The 21,814-nt window shown below is 50.4% G+C and overlaps 1 protein-coding gene across 5 annotated transcripts in view; it reads right to left on the bottom strand.

Moving 5' to 3' along the window:
- Nucleotides 1-1,204: 1,204 nt before the first annotated feature.
- Arap3 (ArfGAP with RhoGAP domain, ankyrin repeat and PH domain 3) overlaps nucleotides 1,205-21,814 on the bottom strand; it is a 23,714-nt gene continuing 3,104 nt past the window's right edge. For 2 of the 5 annotated variants that reach the window (XM_005380722.2, XM_005380719.2), the window contains exons 5-33: nucleotides 18,748-18,951; nucleotides 18,539-18,608; nucleotides 18,166-18,286; nucleotides 17,885-18,069; nucleotides 17,698-17,804; nucleotides 17,261-17,460; nucleotides 17,077-17,162; nucleotides 16,578-16,760; nucleotides 16,310-16,442; nucleotides 15,619-15,729; nucleotides 15,083-15,230; nucleotides 14,891-14,993; nucleotides 12,702-12,921; nucleotides 11,734-11,797; nucleotides 11,353-11,516; nucleotides 8,830-9,042; nucleotides 8,477-8,582; nucleotides 7,438-7,585; nucleotides 7,103-7,171; nucleotides 5,940-6,014; nucleotides 5,731-5,845; nucleotides 4,086-4,214; nucleotides 3,876-4,009; nucleotides 3,594-3,676; nucleotides 3,462-3,497; nucleotides 3,261-3,324; nucleotides 3,015-3,152; nucleotides 2,747-2,785; nucleotides 1,205-2,275 (exon numbers count right to left, since the gene is read on the bottom strand). In XM_005380722.2, coding sequence (XP_005380779.1) covers nucleotides 1,805-2,275; nucleotides 2,747-2,785; nucleotides 3,015-3,152; nucleotides 3,261-3,324; nucleotides 3,462-3,497; nucleotides 3,594-3,676; nucleotides 3,876-4,009; nucleotides 4,086-4,214; nucleotides 5,731-5,845; nucleotides 5,940-6,014; nucleotides 7,103-7,171; nucleotides 7,438-7,585; nucleotides 8,477-8,582; nucleotides 8,830-9,042; nucleotides 11,353-11,516; nucleotides 11,734-11,797; nucleotides 12,702-12,921; nucleotides 14,891-14,993; nucleotides 15,083-15,230; nucleotides 15,619-15,729; nucleotides 16,310-16,442; nucleotides 16,578-16,760; nucleotides 17,077-17,162; nucleotides 17,261-17,460; nucleotides 17,698-17,804; nucleotides 17,885-18,069; nucleotides 18,166-18,286; nucleotides 18,539-18,608; nucleotides 18,748-18,951 — 3,919 coding nt within the window. In that variant the 3' untranslated portion in view covers nucleotides 1,205-1,804. The remainder of the gene's footprint in view (nucleotides 2,276-2,746; nucleotides 2,786-3,014; nucleotides 3,153-3,260; nucleotides 3,325-3,461; nucleotides 3,498-3,593; nucleotides 3,677-3,875; nucleotides 4,010-4,085; nucleotides 4,215-5,730; nucleotides 5,846-5,939; nucleotides 6,015-7,102; nucleotides 7,172-7,437; nucleotides 7,586-8,476; nucleotides 8,583-8,829; nucleotides 9,043-11,352; nucleotides 11,517-11,733; nucleotides 11,798-12,701; nucleotides 12,922-14,890; nucleotides 14,994-15,082; nucleotides 15,231-15,618; nucleotides 15,730-16,309; nucleotides 16,443-16,577; nucleotides 16,761-17,076; nucleotides 17,163-17,260; nucleotides 17,461-17,697; nucleotides 17,805-17,884; nucleotides 18,070-18,165; nucleotides 18,287-18,538; nucleotides 18,609-18,747; nucleotides 18,952-21,814) is intronic. The other 3 variants (XM_005380720.2, XM_005380721.2, XM_013512253.1) reach the window with 3 other exon arrangements.

Genomic DNA, 21,814 nt, shown 5'->3' with positions numbered 1-21,814 from the left:
GGGTCTACCAGCCCTGACACTCCTTCCTGAGGATCCTCACACCCTTTCCTCATCCTCCTCACCTAAGCCTCCTTAGCCTATGCCCAGGTCCCTACATCTGTGACATGGCTCAAAACTCCAGATTCACAAATCCAACCACCACGGACACCTTCACTAGTACTGCACATTTAGGCTTTTGTTTTTTGGTTTTTTTTTTCTGGTACTGAGAATCAAACTCACAACCTTGCGCTTGCCAGGCAGGCACTGTGCCGCTGAGCTAAATCCCCAGCCCCTGCACATTTAGTTACTGCACATTTTTAACTTTTTTTTTTTTTTTTTTGGTACCGGGAGTCAAACTCAGGACCTTACACTTGCCAGGCGGGCGCTTATGCCACTGAGCTATATCCCCAGCCCTGCACATTTTTAAAATGACCCCTTCAATCTGGTCTTCCTTCAGATAGTATGTTACGTGGTAGCACACTCCCTCCGGTTAGGAAAGTCAATACCCAGGAGTCGGTGTGCCCTTTCTTCTACCTCCAATATCCCATCCATCAGCAAGTCCTACAGGCTCTATTAAAAGAAAAAACAAAAAACCCCAAACCAAAAACACACTTCCACTGATCTGCTTCCTTCCAAGGAAGGAAGGTTTCCAAGACCACCACCCTAGCCCAAGCCCCCATGATCAGTTTTCTGGTCTCATATCTGGTCTCCTTGCTTCCAGGTTTCCTCCCACAGCACACTTCACAAAGCAGCCGGTGATTGATTTTATTTTTGAAAGGGAAGTAAGATCTCACCCTTCTTTGCTTAAAACGCAATTGCTTCAAAATAAGATCCTGATGCCTGAAATCCAAATAAATTCCATAGCCTACAAGGCCTGTGACTGGCCCTGGTACTCTTCTCTGGCTGGCCACCCGCTGTGCTCCCTTACTCTAGCCTCTCTGCTGTCCCTCAACAGGCCAGCTGCCGTCTCACTGCACAGCATTCATGCCCTTTCTGAAGCTCCTTTCCCCAGCACCCCACTTGTCTGGACTCACACTTGTTTCAGCTCCTCACGGAGCCCTTCCTTCCCCGCCACCCAGTGCACAGGCCAGCTCCTGCCATGCAAGTTCACCCCTTGATTTAGTTTCCTCACAGTACTACGTTCACTTTGCATGTGTTTGTGTATTTTCTATTTGTTTGTTTCTTCTCTACAGTGGGGGTGCCACAAGAACAAGGACTTCATTTGGACCTGGTACTCAAAATATATTTATTGAATGAATGAATGAATAAAAGAACGACTGCCTTTTGATTCCAAGGCTTATTACTAGTGACCTACCCTTTTTTTTTTTGGCTCCCCTCCCCCCAGTTCCCAAGCCCAATCAATTTCCCCATCCCAGGGCTTCAGTGTATTCCCGGAATGTAGGATGTGTGATAGGATAGACTTCGACATCATCCAGGTCTCTGGCTTCCAAACCTGTTTTTTCTTTAATGCTAGTGAAACCATCCTTTTATCCCAAACCTCTCACAAAACCCTTACGTATCAAATATATAAAGCAGGAGTTGCCCTTGTTGAGAGAAAAAATGTGGGGTTTACAGCCAAGGAACACAACTCCTTATTTCAGTGACTTCGTGGTACAGATAAATGCACTGAGGCCACCCAGAGGAGCTATGATCTGCCATGAGAGCCATGGCTTCTGAGGCCCTCACACCAGTGCTTCTTCCATAGCACCACAGTGGAGTCCAGAGTCTTTCCAGCCAGAGAAGAGGAAGATCTCAGCAGTGTCTGCCATGGTGAGATCCTGGGTCCTCCTCTGGGTACCTACACCCTGAGCTTCGGATCCCAGGGTCATGTCAGAGGCTGGCTGGAAGGCAGACTGGAAGTGCAAGGGGGTTGGGAGGGGAAGCCAGGTGTCTCTGTTGCAAGACCATTGGGGCTGGATGACTGCGAAGGGTTTTCTGGACATGCATTGGCCTCTCCCTTCCTCAGGATGAGGCTGCTGAGTTCCTGGAGCAGCTGCTCCTCCAGAGACCCCTGTGCCTGGGGACTGCTTTTGGAAGGGGGGCCTGGAGGGGGCTCAGGTGGCCTCTCCTCCAAGCCCAGGGTGCTTGTCTTGGAAAGAGGGGGTTGATCAAAGGACCTCTGGCTGGGGAGGAGGCCCTCTGGCTTGGCTGTCCATTCCTGTGTGGTAGAGAAGGACGAGGAGGTCTCCTTGGTGAGCTCTGGGAAGTCCCCTACCTCCTCGTACACTGGCTCCTCATACACAGGCTCCTCCAGCTCCTCTTGCTCTTCCACAGACCCCTGGGATGACTTCATCGGCTGTACAGGAATAGGGTGGCAAGGGGCAGGCACAGAGTTAGTTACGGGATTATTAATCACTGATGTTTATTGAGCTCTTCCTCTAGGGCAGACGCTGCAAAGTACTTGGCATGTATGATATCAGAATAACCCTATGCAGTGGATTTGCTGCAAAAAATCAAACTGGGTTGCAGACAGGTTAAACTGTCCAAGATCAGACAGTGAGGGAATGATAATCACAGGGCTTGAACCCTGGTGTGTCTGACTCCAAAATGTGTTCACTTAACCACTTTCCTTTTATTTCTCAGATTCTATGACCACTTTCTCCTTCCCACATGGCATCCTACCATCCATTTTCCTCATTCTTTCTGATCCTTTCCCCACCCACACACCCTAATGGCCTGCATCAGGACAGACACAAAGAGCACACCCAGGACTCGGGCAGTACAGAGGAACACAGGACAAGCAGGCTGCAGCAGGCACAGTACTCACAAAGAACATGGACAGGGTCCTCCGGTTGTGTAGCCGGCGCTGGGCACATGTAGGATGGGGATGAGAGGAGGGAAAAACAGACACAGTGAGGCCGGGCAACAGGAGGTGGGGTTGGACAGTGGGGACACAGAGAAGGTGGACAGAAAGGTCCCTGTGAGCAGAGGGGAGCACCAGACTGGCAGGCACACCACTCCTTCCTGGAGTTTCACAAGGGTGAGGGCAGGGACCAGACAGGGGCTGAGGCAGGCTGGGGTGGCGGGGCTCTCACCAGGGTCTGATTGGCAGAGAGGAGGGTGGCTCCACTGTCATCCCCACGGATGGGCAGCAAGGGCATAGTGCCAAACTTCTGACGGGTGAGGTCAGAGGAGGAACGGCGTCTTAAGACCACTGGCTGCTGGTCATCGTGCTAGTAAGGGATTGAGGGGTTGGCACCAATGGGCTCAGGGGTAGTGTGCGGTACAGCTGGGCCCCAGAGAGATCCAAGACCCAACCCTCGGCCTTTTCTGTCTCTCACCTGAGCTTTAAGGATGCTGGTCGTCCAATCCCACATCTCATCCTCATCAGTGCAAGCCAAGTAGCTGCAGGTGATCAGAATGGAATCAGTGGAGAGAAGGGGTCAAGCATAAGGATGAAGGGATGGAGGAAGGACTGGCGGAGAAAAAAAGGCAGGGTACTAGGCTGGGCCAGAGGAGGAGCCAGGCTGGGAAGTACTCACAGGTGCATCTTCTCCAGTATCAATGTGAAGCCCCACCTGGGATGCAAAGGGGAACCGTAATGGGGTGACCATAAAGGCCAGAGGGATGACGGCAGGAAGGCCCTCAAAGTATGGGCTGGGAAGAAAACTCACGGTGTTGGAGGCTTTAACTTCTTGCGGATTCCCAGGTAGATCTTAGCACTCTCCAGAGGCCACTCCCGTTCTGGTTTAGAGCTCTGGAACATGAACAGAGTCAGCGAGGTTGAGAGGGGAGAGAAGGTCTGGAAACATCTGGGAATGTGATCACAAGGCAGGGGGCAAGGTGCAGGAAGCTGAGGGATGGTGAGAGCATGTGCGGCGAAGTCAGGATTGGTACCCTGTGGCTCCTGCCACATGGCTTCTCAGCCTCCCACCCCTCCAGCCCCCAGGCCTCACCCTCTTCTCTTTGAGCAGCAGCAGACAGCGGTCACGCAGCAGAAAGAACCTCTCCTGGAAGCGGTTTCCCAGCAAGCGGGGTGGCTCCTCACGACAACGCAGCAGCCCTACCCGTGGGCTCTCACGCCGGACACCTGGGCACAGAAGAGCAACGCTGGGTGGAGGGCCCTAGAGGAGGCCTGGGGGAATGCTGGGGCGAGGAAGGCTCACCTGTGAAAAGGCAGCCAGCCTGGGCCAGGGAGACTTTCTTCAGGAGCAGGGAGGCTGAGCAGGGCTCTGGGAGCTGGCACCACTGCAAGGCTTGCTCTAGGACCTTCTCCTTTGGGTGCAGCGGCCGCTCTGAAAAGACAAGGTGGAGACTGATGTCAATCAGAATTCCACACAAAGCCTGAAGTGCCCAGCTCGTCTCCTAAAAGCCACACATCCACGCGTCCATTCAACTACCCAGCCACAGACACTGACTTTAGCACCAGCTCTATGCCAGGCACTGTGCCGGCCCATGGGCACAGCAGTGAGCATGACACTCGTCACCTGCCTTCACAAAGCCATAGCCTAGTGGGAGGGCCGGCTACCAACAGGTAGACAAGTGAGCCAGTAACGGCTCTGAAAGAAGCAACAGAGAGCGTTAACAGGAGAGCAACTGTGGTAGGTTGGTCAAGCAAGGCCTTTCAGAAGTTGCATTTGAAGATGAGACTGTGATCTGCAGGATTAGGAAGAGAAAGCCATGCTAATATCATACATGAGAAAGGATAAAAACAAAGGCCTCAAGCCTTGGAGAATTAAACAGCCAGTGTGGCTGCAGCAAAGAGGACAAATAAGAGAATGGGTGATGTTAAGAGAGGAGGTCTAGGAAGTAAGCAGGGGCCAGATATTCAGGGTCTGTGTGCCATGATAAAGACTTGGAATTTTAACCTCAATGGGAAACCACTGGACAGTTTAACCAGAGGAATGGCATGGTCTGATTTACACTTGAAACCTTCATTTGGCCGCTATGCAAGAAAACACCAACCAACTATTCCCTTTCTGAGGCCACATATTTTTGTTTTTTTGAGACAGGGTCTCACTTGGTAATTCAGGCTGGCCTTGAACTCACTGAGTAATCCAGGCTGGCCTCAAACTCTGGGCAACCCTCCTGCCTCAGCCTCCTGAGTGCTGGGATTACAGGCATGCACCACCAAGCCTGGCTCTGGGACCACATATTTTATTGGTTAATTTTGGGAGGCTAAAAGAGTATGGTGACTTCAACTAGCGTGGTAGTAACAGTACCGATGGACAGAGTGTACAGATTTGAGTAGAAGTGAGAGAACTAGTTCGTGTGTTGGGTGTGAAGCTGAAGGAAAAATTCCCAGAGGGCCTTACGAATCTGGAAAATTGCAAGGTCATTTAATGAGTTGGAAAAAAAAACAGAAAATATCCTGGATTTTTTGTTAGGGAAAGGGTCTAGGAATCAAGATTGATGTTACATGTTTTAAATTTGATACATTCATGAGAAATGGAGATGTCAAGTAGGCAGTTGGACACATGAGTCTGGAGTCAGACGAGAGGTTTGGGCCAGAGATAAAAAATATGGGTATCAGCTTATTTGTGGCATTTAAAGCCATAGGACTGGAGTATACCCACAGAAAATTACAGGTAGAGAATAAGAGAAGACCCAAGAGCCCTCTCATCCTTGGAGTCTGGGCAAAAAGTGAAGAGAAGCCTCCTTTGAGGTAAAAGGGAAATCAAGAGCTTGCGAGGTTCACTCAAGCCAAGAGAGAAGAGTAATGAGAAATGAGAGGGTCCCCTCATGGATGAATGGATGATAAGGTGTCCACTGTATTTGGAGGCACATGTACACACACGTGGTCTTACTCACCAAGCTCCCCATGCTCGAGAATCTCAAACATCACCCATAAGTCTGTCCCTGCTGCTGTTCCTCGCATCTCCAATACCTGGTTAGTCAGCTCCTCAGCAGTCAGTGTTGGGGACACCTGAGATCCAGGCAAGAGCAGAAAACCCAGCTGGGCAAGCTCTACCCTGCCGCCGCCATCCCTTCCGCTCCCCTTCAATCTCCTCCCAACTGACCTTTAGGGTGACACAGTTGTCTGGGAGCTGCTGCTCTATATAAACCTCCATGATTAGGTCTCCAGCCTGGGACAGCTGAGGGAGAAATAAAGGAGGACACAAGAGGATGCAAAAACACTGAAGTTACAGGATTCCTCAAGTTTCCTCCTACACACCAACCCCCACAAAGGACTCCTTCCAATCCTCACCCCAATACCACCTGGGCTTTCAAAGGGGAAAACTCCAGAAGTGGTGGAACCACATCTTTAGCTGCATGTGGTGTGACCCAGGGCAATGGTTGGGAGGACAGGTTTCGAGCAAGACTGCCTGGTTTCCAACTCTGCTACTCGCTACAGTGTCACCTTGAATAAGTGACTCTTAGCCTCAAGTTCTTTATTTGAAATAAAATGAAACTACCTATTCCATGGAGTTGCAGGATGCTAAAAACAGATTAGAGGTGTTTGGAATGTAAGAAGTGCTCAGGTGATGTTTGTAGTTGTTATTCTCATCCAGTCTGACTTTACTCTTTTTTTTTAGGTACTAGGACTTGAACTCAGGGCCTTCACACTGAGCTACATTCCCAGCCTTTTTTATTTTTTACTTTAAGACAGGGTCTCACTAATTTGCTAAGTTCTCCAGGTGGAACTGGAACTTACCATCCTAGAGCCTCTACCTCCCAGAGTGCTGGAATTCCAAGGGTATGTAACTAGGCCTGGTTTGACTTTACTAACTCTTCCTCGGATCTCTTACACTCAGAAGTGAGGTGCTGCCACCACCATTTTTAAAATGAAGAATGGTCAGCTGTGGTGGTGCAGGCCTGTAATCCCAGCACTCTGAAGGCTGAGGGAGGAAGGTCACTTCAAGTTCAAAGCCAACCTGGGCTACAAAGTGAGTTCAAGGCCAACCTGCACTACATAGCAAGACCCTATCTCACAAAAAAAAAAAAAAAAGCAGTGAAAGGTACAATGAAGAATGCTTATGGTGGAATAAATGGAGCAAACCCTAAATAAATCAACTGCCCAGTGCTTCCCTCCTTGGGTTTCCCCTGGCTCCGAAAGAGCTGACAGTCTGTGCGAAGAAGGACAGAATGGAAAGAAAACTTCAGCTTCCCACCTTAAAGGACAGCTTCCCATCCCGATGTCCCCTCCTCCCCGACTCAAGAGCCTAGGGTCAGGGCAAATTACCTGCACATCCTTCCAGGTGGTGATAAGACTGACCTCCAAGTCAATCTGAGCTACCTGGTCAGAATCAATCTATAAAACAGCCAAAAGTTGATGGGTGGGTGGGGGGCTGCTGGGAAAGGAAGGAAGCAGGGCAAACCTCAAGGCCAAAGGGCACCTAGGTAAGAAAGAGGGTTGGAGGCCTGACAGGCTAAGAGCTGATGGGGTAAGGATGAGGGGAATGACATTATGAGAGAAAAGGGCCAGGGCTCTGCAAGTGGGTGCTGGGCCGGGCTAGAGCTTGCTGGGTCTCTGAGTAGAGGAGAGCGGGTATAGTTCAGGGCTCAGGAAAGCCTTACATCAAAGACTGAGACGTAGCCGTCAATGAGTTCCTGCAGCACCCGCACCTCGTGCTCCCCCCGCCCATCTGTCTGAAACACACTGGGTGCAAACAGCAGGGCCAGGTTCCGAGTGCACATCTGGTTTATGGCTGCACACTTCTGCACCCTGTAGAGAGGTATCAGGGTCACGAGGAATGCAGTTTGTGCTTACCCCTTCGCCAATGTATGCACTCATTCTGCACGTTTTAAACCCCTACAGTACGCCAGGCCCTAGGCTAAGCACATGCAATACAGTAGTAAGACACAAACAGCTTGAAGTCTTGGAGAGTGGGACAGACCACTAAGGCAGGGATGACTGTAAACACAGTTGGTGCCAGCAAACTTTCTACGTAAAGGGCACACCCTAAATATTTTAGGCTCTCAAGCCACATAGAAAATATACAAATGAGTGGGTGTGGCTTTACAGTTTATGCGCAATATTTTATTTACAAAAACAGACAATGGGTTGGGTTTGGCAGTGGCCTGTAGTTCGCCAACCTCTGTAATTTGTGTAATCTTAACAACATGGGCAGGGACTCACTCCAATTCACTCAAGCGTCTCTCCTACCGACAGACTGATAATTATAAGTCTACATCTTGTTCATCTCCGTATTTCTTACATCTAACCCTTCCTGACACAATAAGAATAATATTGATTGCTGTTTCTAAAGACTTACTGTATGTCAGAGGCTGTTCTGAGAACTTCACATGGATTATCTCTCTTAACTCTCAACCTATGAAGTATATATTATTCATTACATGATCTTCCTTTTCGAAAAGAGGAAGTTGAGGATCAGAGAGAACAAATACCTCACTCCAAATCACACTGTTAGACTGATGGAGCCAAATTAAAGGCTGGGTTTGCCTGACCCCAAAATCCACTCTCCGATCCTCTATGTTATGACATCTTCACTTAACAACTGCTTAAGGGATGAATGAATAAATGAACGACATTGTGGAGTTTGGTTGAGGTGGTGAAAGGTCCAGGAGGAGCCTGCAGAGGCCAGGCCATACTAACCGATAGAGATGCCCAATGAGGGTGGCCAGTGTGCGGCGGTTGACCGGAGGCAGACAGCCAATGACTTCTTTGTATTTCTCCAGGCGTTGATTCTTCTGGGGTAGGTCTGGTGACAGAATGGAGGAGGGTTGGAGAGGATCCCGGAAGGGAGAAGAAGGGGCCGGAGGGATTTCCGGAGAAACAAACCTAGGATGGGTGTGTCTCTGTCCTGTCCCCAAGCCCCAGGCGTATCTCCCAGAGGTGCGAATTTTAGGGAGGGGAACTATCTAATCCCACAGAAGGCTTGTGTGGATTCTGATGGGGAAGGTGGAAATCCCCAGCTGCGCCTTGGATCACAGGGATGGTGGGAATACCGGCAGCCTCCCTCCAGCGAGGCAGCAACCGAGCAGAAGTCACAGGGTCATCCAGCTCTCGGAAGAAGCGTTTCAGCGTGTCAGTGACATCCTCCACAAAGTGCTCCCCCGGCCGAAGCTTCACGGATCGTGCATCCTGCCGGAACTCAGCCAGGAGTCTCAGGCTGCGGGCCCGAGCACCCCCTTTCCGATATACACCTTCCAGCTGGAGCCCTGAAAACAGCCAGCAGTCTCTTCACCTTCACTGCTGTGTAAAACCAGACCCTGCCCAAGCAGCAGCCCATAGTGGCCTCCTTCCACCGTAATGTGGCTGTGGGGAAGAAGGGTCAAGGAGGAGTCCTGTGCCTCTGTGGTCTTGATTCTCAGCTCCCTGTGGAAGTTTCCCTCCTCAGAAGACCCTTTTGTGACTTCACGGTCATGCACCACATCGCCATCACATGTTTCTCTCACTATCTTTATATTGATTGAATTTTTTTTTCCAGTACTAGGGATTGAACCCAGGGCCTTCACACAGAGTTACATCCTCAGCACTTTATTTTTGTTTTTAATTTTGAGACAGGGTCTTGCTAAGTTGCTAAATTGCTCCAGTTGGGCTCAAACTTGCAATTCTCCTGCCTCAGCCTCCCACAGGGCTGGAATAACTGGTATATACCACCTCACCACATTTATTTTTAAGTGGTTCTCTGAAATCACATTACAGTTGATGTGCATTATCCACAGATGCTATATTTCAGCATTCACCTGCTCACTAAAATGGACTTGTAACACTAAAACCAGTAATAGTCCCTCACTATCCACAGGGGATGTTTCAGCACCTCTGCAAAGTAACACCTATTAGTATGATAGCAATGGTACATGAACAGTTGTCATACTCGTGTACAAGATGATGACAAGAAAAAGTCTGTACATGTTTGGTACAGAACATTTTCAAGTTCTTTCTATCTTCTGTTGATTGAATACATGGATGCAGATTCCCATGGATTCAGAGGACCAACCGTATGTTTGGGTCGCACAGTCATCTGTGAAACGTACAGACTGAAGGGACAGTGGCTCTGTCCGCCATCCACGTGCTCCTAGCCAAGGCCTCAGATTGTAAGAAAATATCTGTTCACAATGTACTCAGTCACATTTCTCAGCTTTATATTTTACTGTTTAAACTAGTCCCCAAGTATACTGCTGAAATGCTGCCCGGTGTTCAAAACTGTGAGGAGACTATGACGTGACTTATAGAAAACATCACGTGTGTCAGATAAGCTTCATTCAGGTATGAGTTATGTCACCACCGGTGTTGAGTTCAATGTTAACATATATTTAATAAGGTGTTTTTATACAGAAAAATACATAAAACAAGGTTTCGTATTGATCGGTTGATGTAAATGCAGTAACCAGAAGTTCAGAGGAACCTAAACCTATATCTCCCTTGGGGCAATGATTCAGTATTCACTAATTAAGTGTTTGCAGTGGCTTTATAGAACTTAACTCCTGCAAATACTGACAGCTGATTATATTTGTTTTCTTATTACCTGTCTCTCCCACTTAGTCTGTGTGCTTTGTGGGGCCTCCCCTGTTCACCGCCAAGTCCCCAGTGTCTGGCACATGCCGCAGCTCGACAAGTACCTGTCGAATGAACGTGGCAGAGCGGGGCCACTAGCGGAGAGGTGGGACCACTCGCACTCTCCCAGCCTCTCCACTGGGCTTTGGACTGAATCCCTCTAAACACAGAGGGGCTGAGAAGAACGGTAGTGAGTGAGTGCAAGAAGTCACTGAATAGGCCATGACCTCAGTGTGGAGAACGTCATTCACCACTGGCTAGCAGAGCCCTTTACTGGAGAGAGAGAGAGAGAGACAGAGAGAGAGAGAGAGAGAGAATGTGTGTGTGTGTGTGTGTGGCTGAAAGAAGGGCCCTGTACTCTCCTTAGTTTTCTGTAAATTTTTCTTCTCACAAGTCCAACCTCCTAAAAAGGATTCACAGGAGAAGTAAGATTTTCTTTGGACCTTACTTAGATTGGAGAACAAAATAGAGGTCCAAAAGTAGAAAGAATTCTGGGGAACACTTGCACAGCTGACTTCTTGTGCCTAGTAAATCACTCACCCAGAATAATTCTGCTCAGACCTTCAGGGATTTTGCTGCCTGCACAGCTTGGCTCTTGCCTCAGCGCTGCTCCCCTCCCTGTTCGCCAGGGTTCTGCGTCCCTAGTCACACCTGGAGCGCCACGTGCTTACAATCCACGCCCAGGACCCAGTGCCTCAGAACGCCTGCGACCTGCCGGGCCCTAAGCCAGTGGTTGACATGCATCATCTCACTGTTACGAATACCCTAGAAACTGAGGACTGTGAGCCTCATTTTACCATTGAAGGAACTAAGGCTCAGAAAAACTCTGCCAAGGAGTCAGATGGGCAGTTGGTGTCGGGCTGCGGTATCTGGAGGCAAAAGTTTTTCAGGTGACCCCCTCAGCTATTACTGCACCCTTGTTCTCCACTTCCTCCCCATCACCAGCTCTGTGTCACCCAGCGGCCACTCACCATGCTGGGTGACAAAACTGATGCAGGCATCCACAATGATGGGGATGTCACCCCGGCTCATCTGCTGCTCCTTCAGCCTTGTGCCTCCCCCTCCAGCAGCCCCCTCAATGGCTGCGTTCCACGCTGAGAAGTCCAGCCGGCTCTCCCCCTGCAGATACAGGGTCCTGGGACCCAAGAGACCAGAGTCAGAGCCAGCTCAAGGTCCTCTCACTGGGAGGCTCAGAAGCCACCAGCAGGGGGCAGCAACATCCAACCCAGATGGTCCCTGAAGGGGAAGGCAACTTTGAGGAAGGAGGCAGCACCCCCACACAACAGGGTGGAGACAGTGGGCGGGGCTCCGGAATGGCGGGGTCCAGGGTCAAAGGCAGGAGCAACATTTACCTTCCGGTGTCCACCAAGACCAAATGATCCTTTTTGTCTGGAGTGCCAGCTGCAGAGACCACACCTGGGAGAAGAATCATTGGAAATTATCACTGTTGTCATCTTCAGCATAGTGACAATTATTTATTAACTATTTATTAGGTATGCAGGGGTAAGGCCAAGAGCCTTACAAACAATCATCCATTAAACTCTATGTGTTAAACCGGGCATGGTGGCACACGCCTATAATCTCAGCCCTTGCGAGGCTGAGGCAGGAGGACTGCCACAAGTTCTCAAGGTTGAGGACAGCCTGGGCTACATAAGGAGTTCAAGACCTGAACTACACAGGGACACCCTGTCTCAAAATCAATCAATCAATCAAACTTATGCGTTAAGTACTATTATTTTCATGACACAGGTGACACCGGTGATACTACAGCTCAGAGAGTTTATGTGACTTGCCACATACTGCTTGCTACAAAAGAACAAAGCAGAGCTTGCATACAGGTCTCCTGTCTCCAAAGTCCTAAAACATTATCCCATCCTCTGTCTCTTTTAGCAGGAAGGACAGCAGTGAGGATAGCGTTCCCTCTCCCAGTTTCCAACCAGTAAGTGACTCCAAATAATAACAATAGCATCTATATAATCTTTATTGAGTCCTTATAAGATGCATCCTGGAAGGCAACACTTCCTGTGCCTAAGTGTTTATACAGATTATTGAAACTTCACTGTAATCCTCTTAAGAACGTCTCGTTACTGTGCCCATTTTAAAGATGAGGAAACTAAGGCACAGAGACGTTAAGTAACTTATCCAAGGGCACACAACTAGGAAGTGACAGAGGTAGAGTCTCAGTGTGTGCAGTTCAACTTCAGAGGCTGTGCCTAAAGCCACTACATTCTACTGTTTCCCATAGCAATTCTCCAATAAAAACAGCCCACTCCTACCCACCCTCTGGCTATCCTTCAGCCTTGTCCCCACCCCTGCTCACTGATCTCCTGTAGCCGCCGTAAATGCACCATGTCCTCAGAGGCTGGTGGGCCAGGGCCCGGCGCTGGACACAGGAACAGGTGATCACCACGAAGCAGGCCAAACGCTGACAGCCAGTCGCCAGGGGCCAGGGTTGTATGGGAGGGGGAACGCAGCCACAGGCGGCCCAGCCTCTGCAGCCCGGGCCCCAGCAGTTGGTGACAGCTCAGCGGGGAGAACCACTATGGAGACGGGAGGACAGGGAGAGAAGAGTCAAGGGTGAGGGCAAAATGAGTGAGCAGATGGGGAAAAGCCGAGAAAGACAGGAAGAGAAAACACAAGAGGACGAGAATGTGATGGGGAGAGAGCAAAGGGGGAGCCATGAAATGGACAGAGAAAGACGGAAAGAAATTTGGTTCAATTCACTGAAGCCAACATGGAGAAGTCCCCTGTGTGGTATCCCTGTACCCTTACCTGAGGTGCAGGGATGAGAGGGGACTGGTGAACAAAATGCTCTAACTGAAAAGTGACGATGCCGTGGACAATGCCACCTCCCCAGGGGACTTGCCCCACGGAGCAAGGGGTGTTTGGGGCTTACTCAAAGGCAGTGCTGGGCTGGGGATTTAGCTCAACGGCACAGCGCCTGCCCAGCAAGCACAAGGTCGTAAGTTCGATCCCCAGTACCGGAAGAAAAATAAAAAATAAAAATAAATAAATGAGTCAAAGGCAGTGCTTCTCAGGCTCTCCATGAGAAAAAAACCAGGGTCTTTTTCTTTTCTTCCCTTTTTTTTTTTTAAATTCCAAGCTGTCACTAACCAATACTTTTGTTAAAAACAATAAAAATGAATTGCCAAAAACTTGAGATGAAAAGAACAAAGACATATAAGCTTTTAACTTGTATAATTAGATTCAACACATGAAATTACTCTGCCAAATTGCGATAAAACATCTGAAATGCTTGCTCTCAAATTCTTGCTTTTCCTGTCACGGGCCATGACAAATAGTCTGGGGACCAGTACGGTGTGACAGTCCTCACGTTACACTTTGGACAGCACTTGCTTTAAAGGATGAGATAGACTTGTAGAAAGTGTAGGTGAGGTAAGAGGAGACTCAGACCTGGCTATGGAGGCCATGACAGAGTCCCGAAGGGATAGGGACACTGTTAGTGTCACAGGAGGAGTCACAGGAGGACTGGCAGGGAGCGGGTTGGGAGTCAGAGGAGTTGGGCATTTCTTACAGAAGATTGCCAGCAGCGACAGAGGTGGTCTAGGGAGGCCAGCAGATGGACCGGAGGCTTTGGACATGAGAAGTCACTGGTGAGCTGCACGGTGCAGCTCACAAAGTCCATGCAGAGGAAGATAGATTAAAAGGTTAAGGAGCAACTGCAGGCTGCACACGACTTTCTGAGAAGCTGTCAGGCAGGGAAGGAAGGCACCAGGGTGAAAAGTTGAAGGTAGAGCAGAACTTGAGAAAAAGCTGTTTTAGGATGGGAGAGATTGTCATCATCACCATCATCGCCACCACGTTATTTTAACGCCCACATACGGAGGCCTTGCTGCGTGAGGACCTCACGTCACTCAATCCTCATCCGTAGGGGCTGAGTCTTTTACACCCACTCTGCAGACGTGAAAAACTCCCACGGCTGAGAGTTGTAGGATTCAAATCCCAGGATGTCTGACTCCGGAGCCTGAGCCTTTAATTCTGAGAACTGAGTCCAGGATAAAGAGATCAGCTTGTCTAGGAAGAGAAAAGCTGGGGCACAGGAAAGTAGCTTTGGGTCGGGCCTTGCTGCAGAACTGGGGGGCAGGGGTAAGGTAACAGGCGTCAGGGGAAGGTTCTCTCTGGGAAGAGGCTGGGGCACAGTGAAAAATGGGCATGATCTTCAGACACGAAGGCTTGGCTTTTAGTTCTGTGTTCTGCTACTCTTAGCTCTCTGATTTTGACTAAGTGACTGCATAACCTAACACTTAGCTTCCTTATGTGTAAAACGTTAACAGTCCTTACCTCTAAGGGTTGCTATGGGAATTAAGTGAGACATTAAATGGGTAGCATTTAACACAGGGCCTGGCACAGAATAAATGCTCAGTCAAGTTTAGCCGCTTATTAGGTGAAGAAGTGGAAGAGGCTATAGGAACATGAGAAGCAGGAAGGGGGCCGCAGGGAGGGACAGGTAATCCATGGGCTCTTGGGCAGGCATCTCAGCTACCTCACCTTGCCCACAGCGCTGACCCAGGCCTCCAAGCTATCAGCTCCCTCTGTGCAAAAATGCTGGGTCCTCCCTCCAGTGAGGATGAGCTCAAAGGAAAAGGGGAACCTGCAGAGAAGGCAACGACAGGGAGGAGAATGAGGGTCCACCAGGCAGCTGTCAGGCTGGGAGCTGGACAGAGCATGAGAGGCTGTTACCTGTCGAGGTCACTCGGGTCAATGGGTGGGGGGCTCACACCCAGACATACAACATCCTGGGGCTGGATGAGGCTGAGGGGTTCAGGGCTGCTTTCTGATGCAAACATTTCCAGAGCTGCTCCCAAAACGCACCACAGCCGGGCAGGAGCTAAGTGGAAGAGAACTGGTCGAGGGGGCAGCAAACCTCTGCCTCCCCTGTCACATTCCATCTGTCAGACACGTATTCTATACCATGGATCCTGTGAGAGGCGTATTACATTTGGTCCTATTTTGCAGATAGGGAAGCGGAGGTTCAGTTTGGGTAGCTTAGGAGCAGGCCTAGGATCTGACCCGCATGTTCTGACTTTAGAGGAAAGGCTCATAACTGTCACTCCATGCTGCCAGCTTGGCACGGCTGCTCTTCGGCCCCCAGCAGCCCACAACACTTCAGCACATGGCTCCACTTTCCCACCCGGGCCCTGTCGTACCTGTTGCTGTACGGTACATGCCTATCCCACTTTCTTCCCATCTCCTCTGATCCCTTGACAATCTCTCACCATCCCGGCCTCTCCGAGGGGGTGGGGGTCCAGCCTTGTTGCTGACGGAACCGCAGTACAGGAAGCTGCTGAAAGAGGCAGGCACCACCACCTCATTGTATACACCGGGGTCTGTAGGGGGAAAAGGTGACCGGGTGAGGCCAGTGTAGTGGAACGGCTCCACCTTTTTGGGGAAGGAATCTAATGAAGGAAGACCCTGGCCCCAACTCCACTGGCAGCATGGCTAAGTACAACCTAGTGGGACTAGCCCCCAGATTGGGAGGGGGTAGCAGGGGGTGAAGAACAGGAAACCCCTAGCCTGGTACTGTCCCTCCCTACCAGCTAGGCAAGGCAGTCCATTCTGGGTGGAGACCTCAGAGCATAGGGCATCCCATGTTGGACCGGACCTGACCAATGGAGACCAGCATAGTTAAGGTGACCATTCCTTCGAACAGACTGTCCTGAGGTAGATGAGACACAATCTATGGGTTGACTGTGTCAGGAGGGCCACAGAACTAGTACCTGGCACATCCTGACTCACCCTGATCACCTCAGACCTCACAGTCATCTTGTGACCTCGGGAAACAGGCCCTGGGGGATCTGAGGGGTTGGGAAACATGTTGAGCTACTGGGACCAATGGGCAATGGGTTAATTGGGGCCCTCTACAAAAACCAAAGCAAGGGAGAGAGATGGGAGGCACTGGGGAATAACCTGGGGGTGGGCCAGGCAAGCTACCATCGAGGGCTGAGGGTGACCAGGGCTCCTCGCCCTCAGAGGCCTCAACGTAGAGAAGCTGGGTCATGTTCTTCAGCAGGTTGGGGCCTGCCACAGCTGCACACAGTGCCTGCAGGGAGGGAAGCGCCTCTGTAGCTGGAGAGCCCTGGAACAGTCCTCTGACTATCAAAACCTGCCCCTACTACCCATCCCATTTAGAGACTGCTTGTCCCTCCCTCCATCATCCCTAAAGTGTCTGTCCTACCTGGAGAAGCTGGCTATGATCTGGATACTGAGAGTGGGGCTTCCGGAAGAGACCCAGCCGGTACTTGCGGGAGATGAATTCTCCCCGGGAGCCAGGGGTCGAATCTGGATGCAGCCCCTCACCTGGAGGTAGGGCCCCTGCCCAGAAGCGGTTGGCACGATCATTTCCCAGGACAATGAACAACTGCAGGATGACAAGGGACAAAGACAAGTGACCACAGCTCGAAGGTCTCCAGACATCCCAATACTAAACCTACCAGCAAGCTGGTCTTTTTAAATTTTTCTTTTCAGTATTTGATACTGAACTCAGGAGCTTCACACTGAGTTACATCCCTAGCCCTTTAAAAAAATTTGTTCTTAATTCTCAAACAAATTCTTGCTAAATGACTAAATTGTCCAGGCTGGGCTTGAATTATGATTCTTCTGCCTCGCCCTCTGAGTGCTGGGATTACAGGAGTGCACCACCCTGCCTTCTCTTGGATTCTTCCCTTCCTGCTCACCTGCACTATCTCATTACTCCAGACACTTGTGTCCAGCTTCAGGCTCTGCACCTTGGAGATCCCAGAACCCAGGGCCCGGTGCTGACCTGTTAGCGAGTAAGGGACATGTAGCATCAGTACCCGGAAACTTCCTGGCCCAGGTCTCCTCCCTCTCCCCATTTGGGCTTGGCACGCCTGCCCTCACCTGCACACTGCTTGCAGATGACCACCCCCAGGTTGACAGCAGCCCAGTCTGGGCGGGAGGCCCCGCAGTCTGCACAGTGCCGGTTTGCCCGATTTGACCAGATCTTCTCAGCCACCTCGTAGTCAGACAGGGTCTCGGTTACTGCTTCCTGCAGAGCGGCCGCCCAGCTCTGCCGAGCCCCCCCAGACTCTGCTGTGAAGCTGAGGGGTGGACAGCCAGTCCGTGGGCATGGACCTCCCCCCATGTCCCATCCCAGTGACCATTCCTGCAGGAGCTGCCAAAGACGACATTTGGGCCAACCCAGACCCTCTTGATGTCTTGACCCTGCCCACTGGACTCCCCGCAGTGCATGTCCACTGATGACCGCTGAGGGGGCCTCCAGTCCTCTGCACCTTTGTGCCTCTCACCCCCTTGCCTCCCCTCAGTCCAGGCCCCACCTGAAGCAGCGATGGGGTGTGAGCAAGTCGAAGCTTCGGCTCTTAGTCTCCCGGACACTGCAGCCTTGCAGTTCAATGAAGCAGATCCCGATGCCCAGGGAGAAGGCCTGGTGGACTCAAGGGTATGCGCTATGAGGTGCCAGAATGGGCCAGGCCAGGCTCCTCAGCCCTCCCCCGCCCTCCTCACCTGCTCACTCTTATACAGGGCTAGTTCTCCGGGGCTCAAGGCAGCAAACACCTTGGCCTTGTGTCCACGTAGCTCCAGCATGCCAGTACGGAGGGGTCGGGGTGGATGGGGTGGCCTGGGGTGGCCCAGGAGGCGCTGTTCCTTCAGGCAGGATTGCAGCGTAGAGCACCACATGTCCCGCTGAGCTGGTGGGGAGCAGGAAGCATATCAGTGAGCTGTGTGCTCACGCAGTATTCTGCCCACCTACCCTGACTCAGTGAGCTCCACCTGCCCTGACTCACCCTCGCTCTCTGTGCGGAACACAAACACCCTCTGGACCGTGATGACCTGGAACTTATTGTCCTTGCTGCTGCGGGTCATCTCAATGGCAGTTAGGGGGATCACACCCTTGGGGAACGGGTCCTGGAGAAAGACAAGCATATGATCGCTGGGGAGAGGAACTGAGCCATGTGCACTGAATCCTTGGTCCACCACCAGCTTTCATGACATCTGTACTCAATCCACGAGCAGTGCTAAGCCAGCTACCTTGAATACTGACAGCGGGCAGGTGATGGCCATCCCTCCACCGTGGGCTTCCGTACTTCCCATCCTGAGCCTTTCTCAGCCCTCCCTCTCCCGCTTCCTAGTCTCCCCATAGCATCTCCAGTCCCCCACCTTGTCATTGCCAAAGTACATCAGACTCCTTCCGTTGAACTGCACAAAGCGTCTCTGGAAGACATAGTTTCTGAAGAAGGAAAGAGTCAAGATCAGTTAGTGTCTGGGGTTCCATGGGGTGAGGAGATCACAAGGCCTGAAGCACTGGGGACCTGCTGCTCCCCATCTCTCAGCCTCCCTCTTCTCCCTTCCACTCCCAGCAGCCTCACCCCTGGGGCGAGAGTTTGTCTAGCCAGCCACTGAGCAGGGGCATGGGGCGGTCTGCTGTGGAGGAGAAGCTGGCATAGGGTGAAATGAGGTCATCACTGCTCTCCTCTGTGTCCACAGTGGGTAATGAGAGGATGGAGTCCCCAGGTAGCTCGAGGCTGGCATAGCCGGCATCTTCTCGTGCCTCCAGCTCCTGCCTGCTGAGCCTTGTGGGGGCCAGGACAGGGAGAGATACAGATTAGACCCAGGACCCTGGACACCAGCTTTCTAATTTCTCTCTCACCTATAGCACCCAGAAGACTGCCTGGCAGGTGCAAGATCTGCTTTTCAAACAGGAAACAGAAAGGTTAGGAGCCACAAAAATGAGCATGGAGCTTCTTCCCAGAGCATACGTGGAGTTTGTTTGCTTGAACTTGAATTTTAATGGGAAAATTTTAGTTCCTCTTTTCTGATCTTGGCATTACTTGGGTGGAAAAACCAGAGATTGACTCAGTAGATGGCTTCCTGCCATGGCTGCTCATAGCAAATGAACCTGTCTTATTCTTTCTTTCTCTGAGAAATTCTTGAACTTCTCTCCTCGGACCAAGCTGCCAACAAGACCAAGCTGCCTTGGTTCTTGTCTTTGTATCCCCTCTCATGGGGGATACAAATTGCCTAACTGGTCACCTGCTTTCATTTTTGTCTCCCTTCCACCACCCACTGTTCCCTAGCCACTGATGCTCTTTTAAAAATGCAAATAAGATCATTTAACTCCCCTGCATGCAACCCTTCAATAAGGTCCCATTTGCAATTAGGCTAACCCCACATTCCTTACCATGGGCTGCAAAGATTTCACAGTGAGACCCACAGCTACTCCCTGACCTCCTGTTGTATCATCCTCACCCTTGCTTACTGCAACCCGGCCACACTTTTCTTCCTCCTTCAGTCTGCCCATTCTGTTCCCTCTGCCTACAGCACACTTCCTTCCTTGCTTCCCTGGGCTGCTTTTTCTCACCATTCAGGTCTTTGCTATGTCATCTTCTTAGAGAGGATTCCGTTCACCATCCTGAATGGATTCCTCTGTTATTTCAGTGGTTCTCAACCTCGATAGCACAACAACACTCAAACTTTTAAAAACAGCAGTACATGGGCTCTATAACAGACACTTAAATTTGAATCTCTGGGAGTGGGGCCCAGGCACCTGTAGTTTTAAAAGTTCCCGAGGCTCTGGAACAGCTAAGGTTGAGAACCACACCTCTCCCTGAGTTGTTTCTGAGTTCGCTGAGAAGTTGAAGCAATTAGACAAGAACCCCCACGGATTCCCAGTGCCACATCTACCCAGTTTCACACACATACTCTGCCTTCCTCCTGCGATGGTGATAAACACCTCTATCTAAAGCCAGACCCTCTTCTGCTCTTACTCCTCCTCCTCTCCCCTACAAAGACATCACTCCACGCTTTCTTTCTCTCCCTGCATCGCTAATTGTCCCCCTCCACCAGATCATCCTCATTCACTTATAAACAAATCTACTTGGCTCCACATCCTCTATCAGCAATCATTCCAACTCTTTGCAGAAAAACTCAACAATGTTCTCTACGCATGTCTAACTCCACTCCCTCCATTCTCTTGGAAACTCTCTCTGATCAGGCTTTCACTCTCACCATTCCAAGATTGCCCCTCTCAAGGGCCCCAGTGACTTCCACACTGCCAGTTCCAGAAGCCAGCTGTCACCCTCTCTGCCTCAGCAGCAGCCCTCAGGACAGCATGCAGCACATCTGGCCTCTCCTTCCTCCTTCTGCACTTCCTTCCTTTAGCTCTTATGATGTCACATTCTCCTGGTTTTCTTTTTCCTGCATTAGTCTCTTCTTTTTCTCTCTCTCTTTTACTGATTCTTCCTCTTCTCCCTAATCTCTCCATATGAGAAGTTACCAGAGCTCTAATCTTGGTTCTTGTTTCAGCCCATACTCACTCCTAGTTAGGTACACCCACCCAGATGCTCCAGCTTAGACCTGTCCTCCAGACTCTCAACTGGGATGGCCAGTGGTCACTGATCAGCTCTGTATGAATGTATAATACACACCTCAAAATCAACCTGTTCAGAAGAACTCCTGCTCTAACCCCCACCTCCCATTTACTTTATGCACCGTCTTCCTCGTTTCAGACCATGGCAACTCTGGGTACTCTCAGTTGTTCAAAACAGCGCTCTCCAACATGCAAACTCACTAGTACTGACATTAAAACATTAAAATAAACAAGTGTAATTAATTTTAATAGGAAATTTTATTTAACCTAATATATCTAAAACGTCAACATTTTTGCAAGTTACCAAGATCATTTATATCTGTACCTAGTATACTCAACCAGTTTTTTTTTACACTAAGTCTTCAGAATCCCGTAAGTATTTTTCACACACAGCACATCTCAGTACAGACTGACTACATTTCATGTGCTCAGAAGTCACCTGTGGTTAGTGGTTGCCATATGGGACAACACAGGCTCAAACTGCGCCTCTCAAAGTCATTCTCAACTACTGCTTTGTCCCACACTGCAAGTTAATTCACACTTTGCCCTCAAACTATAGCCACATCTCACCATCTCCACTGCCATCACTGTACTCTGAGATCTCTCACCTAGATTACTGCAGGACCTCCTCACTGGTGCATCTGGTCCCACCCATACTCTGTCCCTGACACAGCAACCAGAGCGAGCCTTTTCATTCAAAGACCCTCTAATGGCTCCCCATTTCACTTAGAGTAAAAATCCAAGTCCCTATAAGGCACAACCCTTTAAAGGTGGGCCCTTTAACCTCTCTAACATTATCTCTCCCACTCCTCCCAGCCCTCCCATCTGCCCCAGCCGGGCTGCTGCCGCCTCAGTGCTCCTGCCACAGGCCCTCCTTGAGTCCTCTATTCTGACCACTCCCCTCCCTAAGATTGGCTTCCCTAAAAATCTGCATGGCTAACTCCTTCAACTCCTGAAACTTCCTGTTCAAGTATCATCTTCTTAATGTTCTAATAATCCTTAATGAAAAACTGCAGTTCCCTCACCTTGTCCCCCAGCTCTCTTACCCTGCTCTTATTTTTTCTTTT

This window comes from Chinchilla lanigera, unplaced genomic scaffold, assembly GCF_000276665.1.
Source record: "Chinchilla lanigera isolate Chin_1 unplaced genomic scaffold, ChiLan1.0 scaffold00014, whole genome shotgun sequence".
NCBI lineage: Eukaryota > Metazoa > Chordata > Mammalia > Rodentia > Chinchillidae > Chinchilla > Chinchilla lanigera.
Note: the sequence above shows the minus strand (reverse complement) of the source record. Positions and strands in the feature narration are given on the sequence as shown.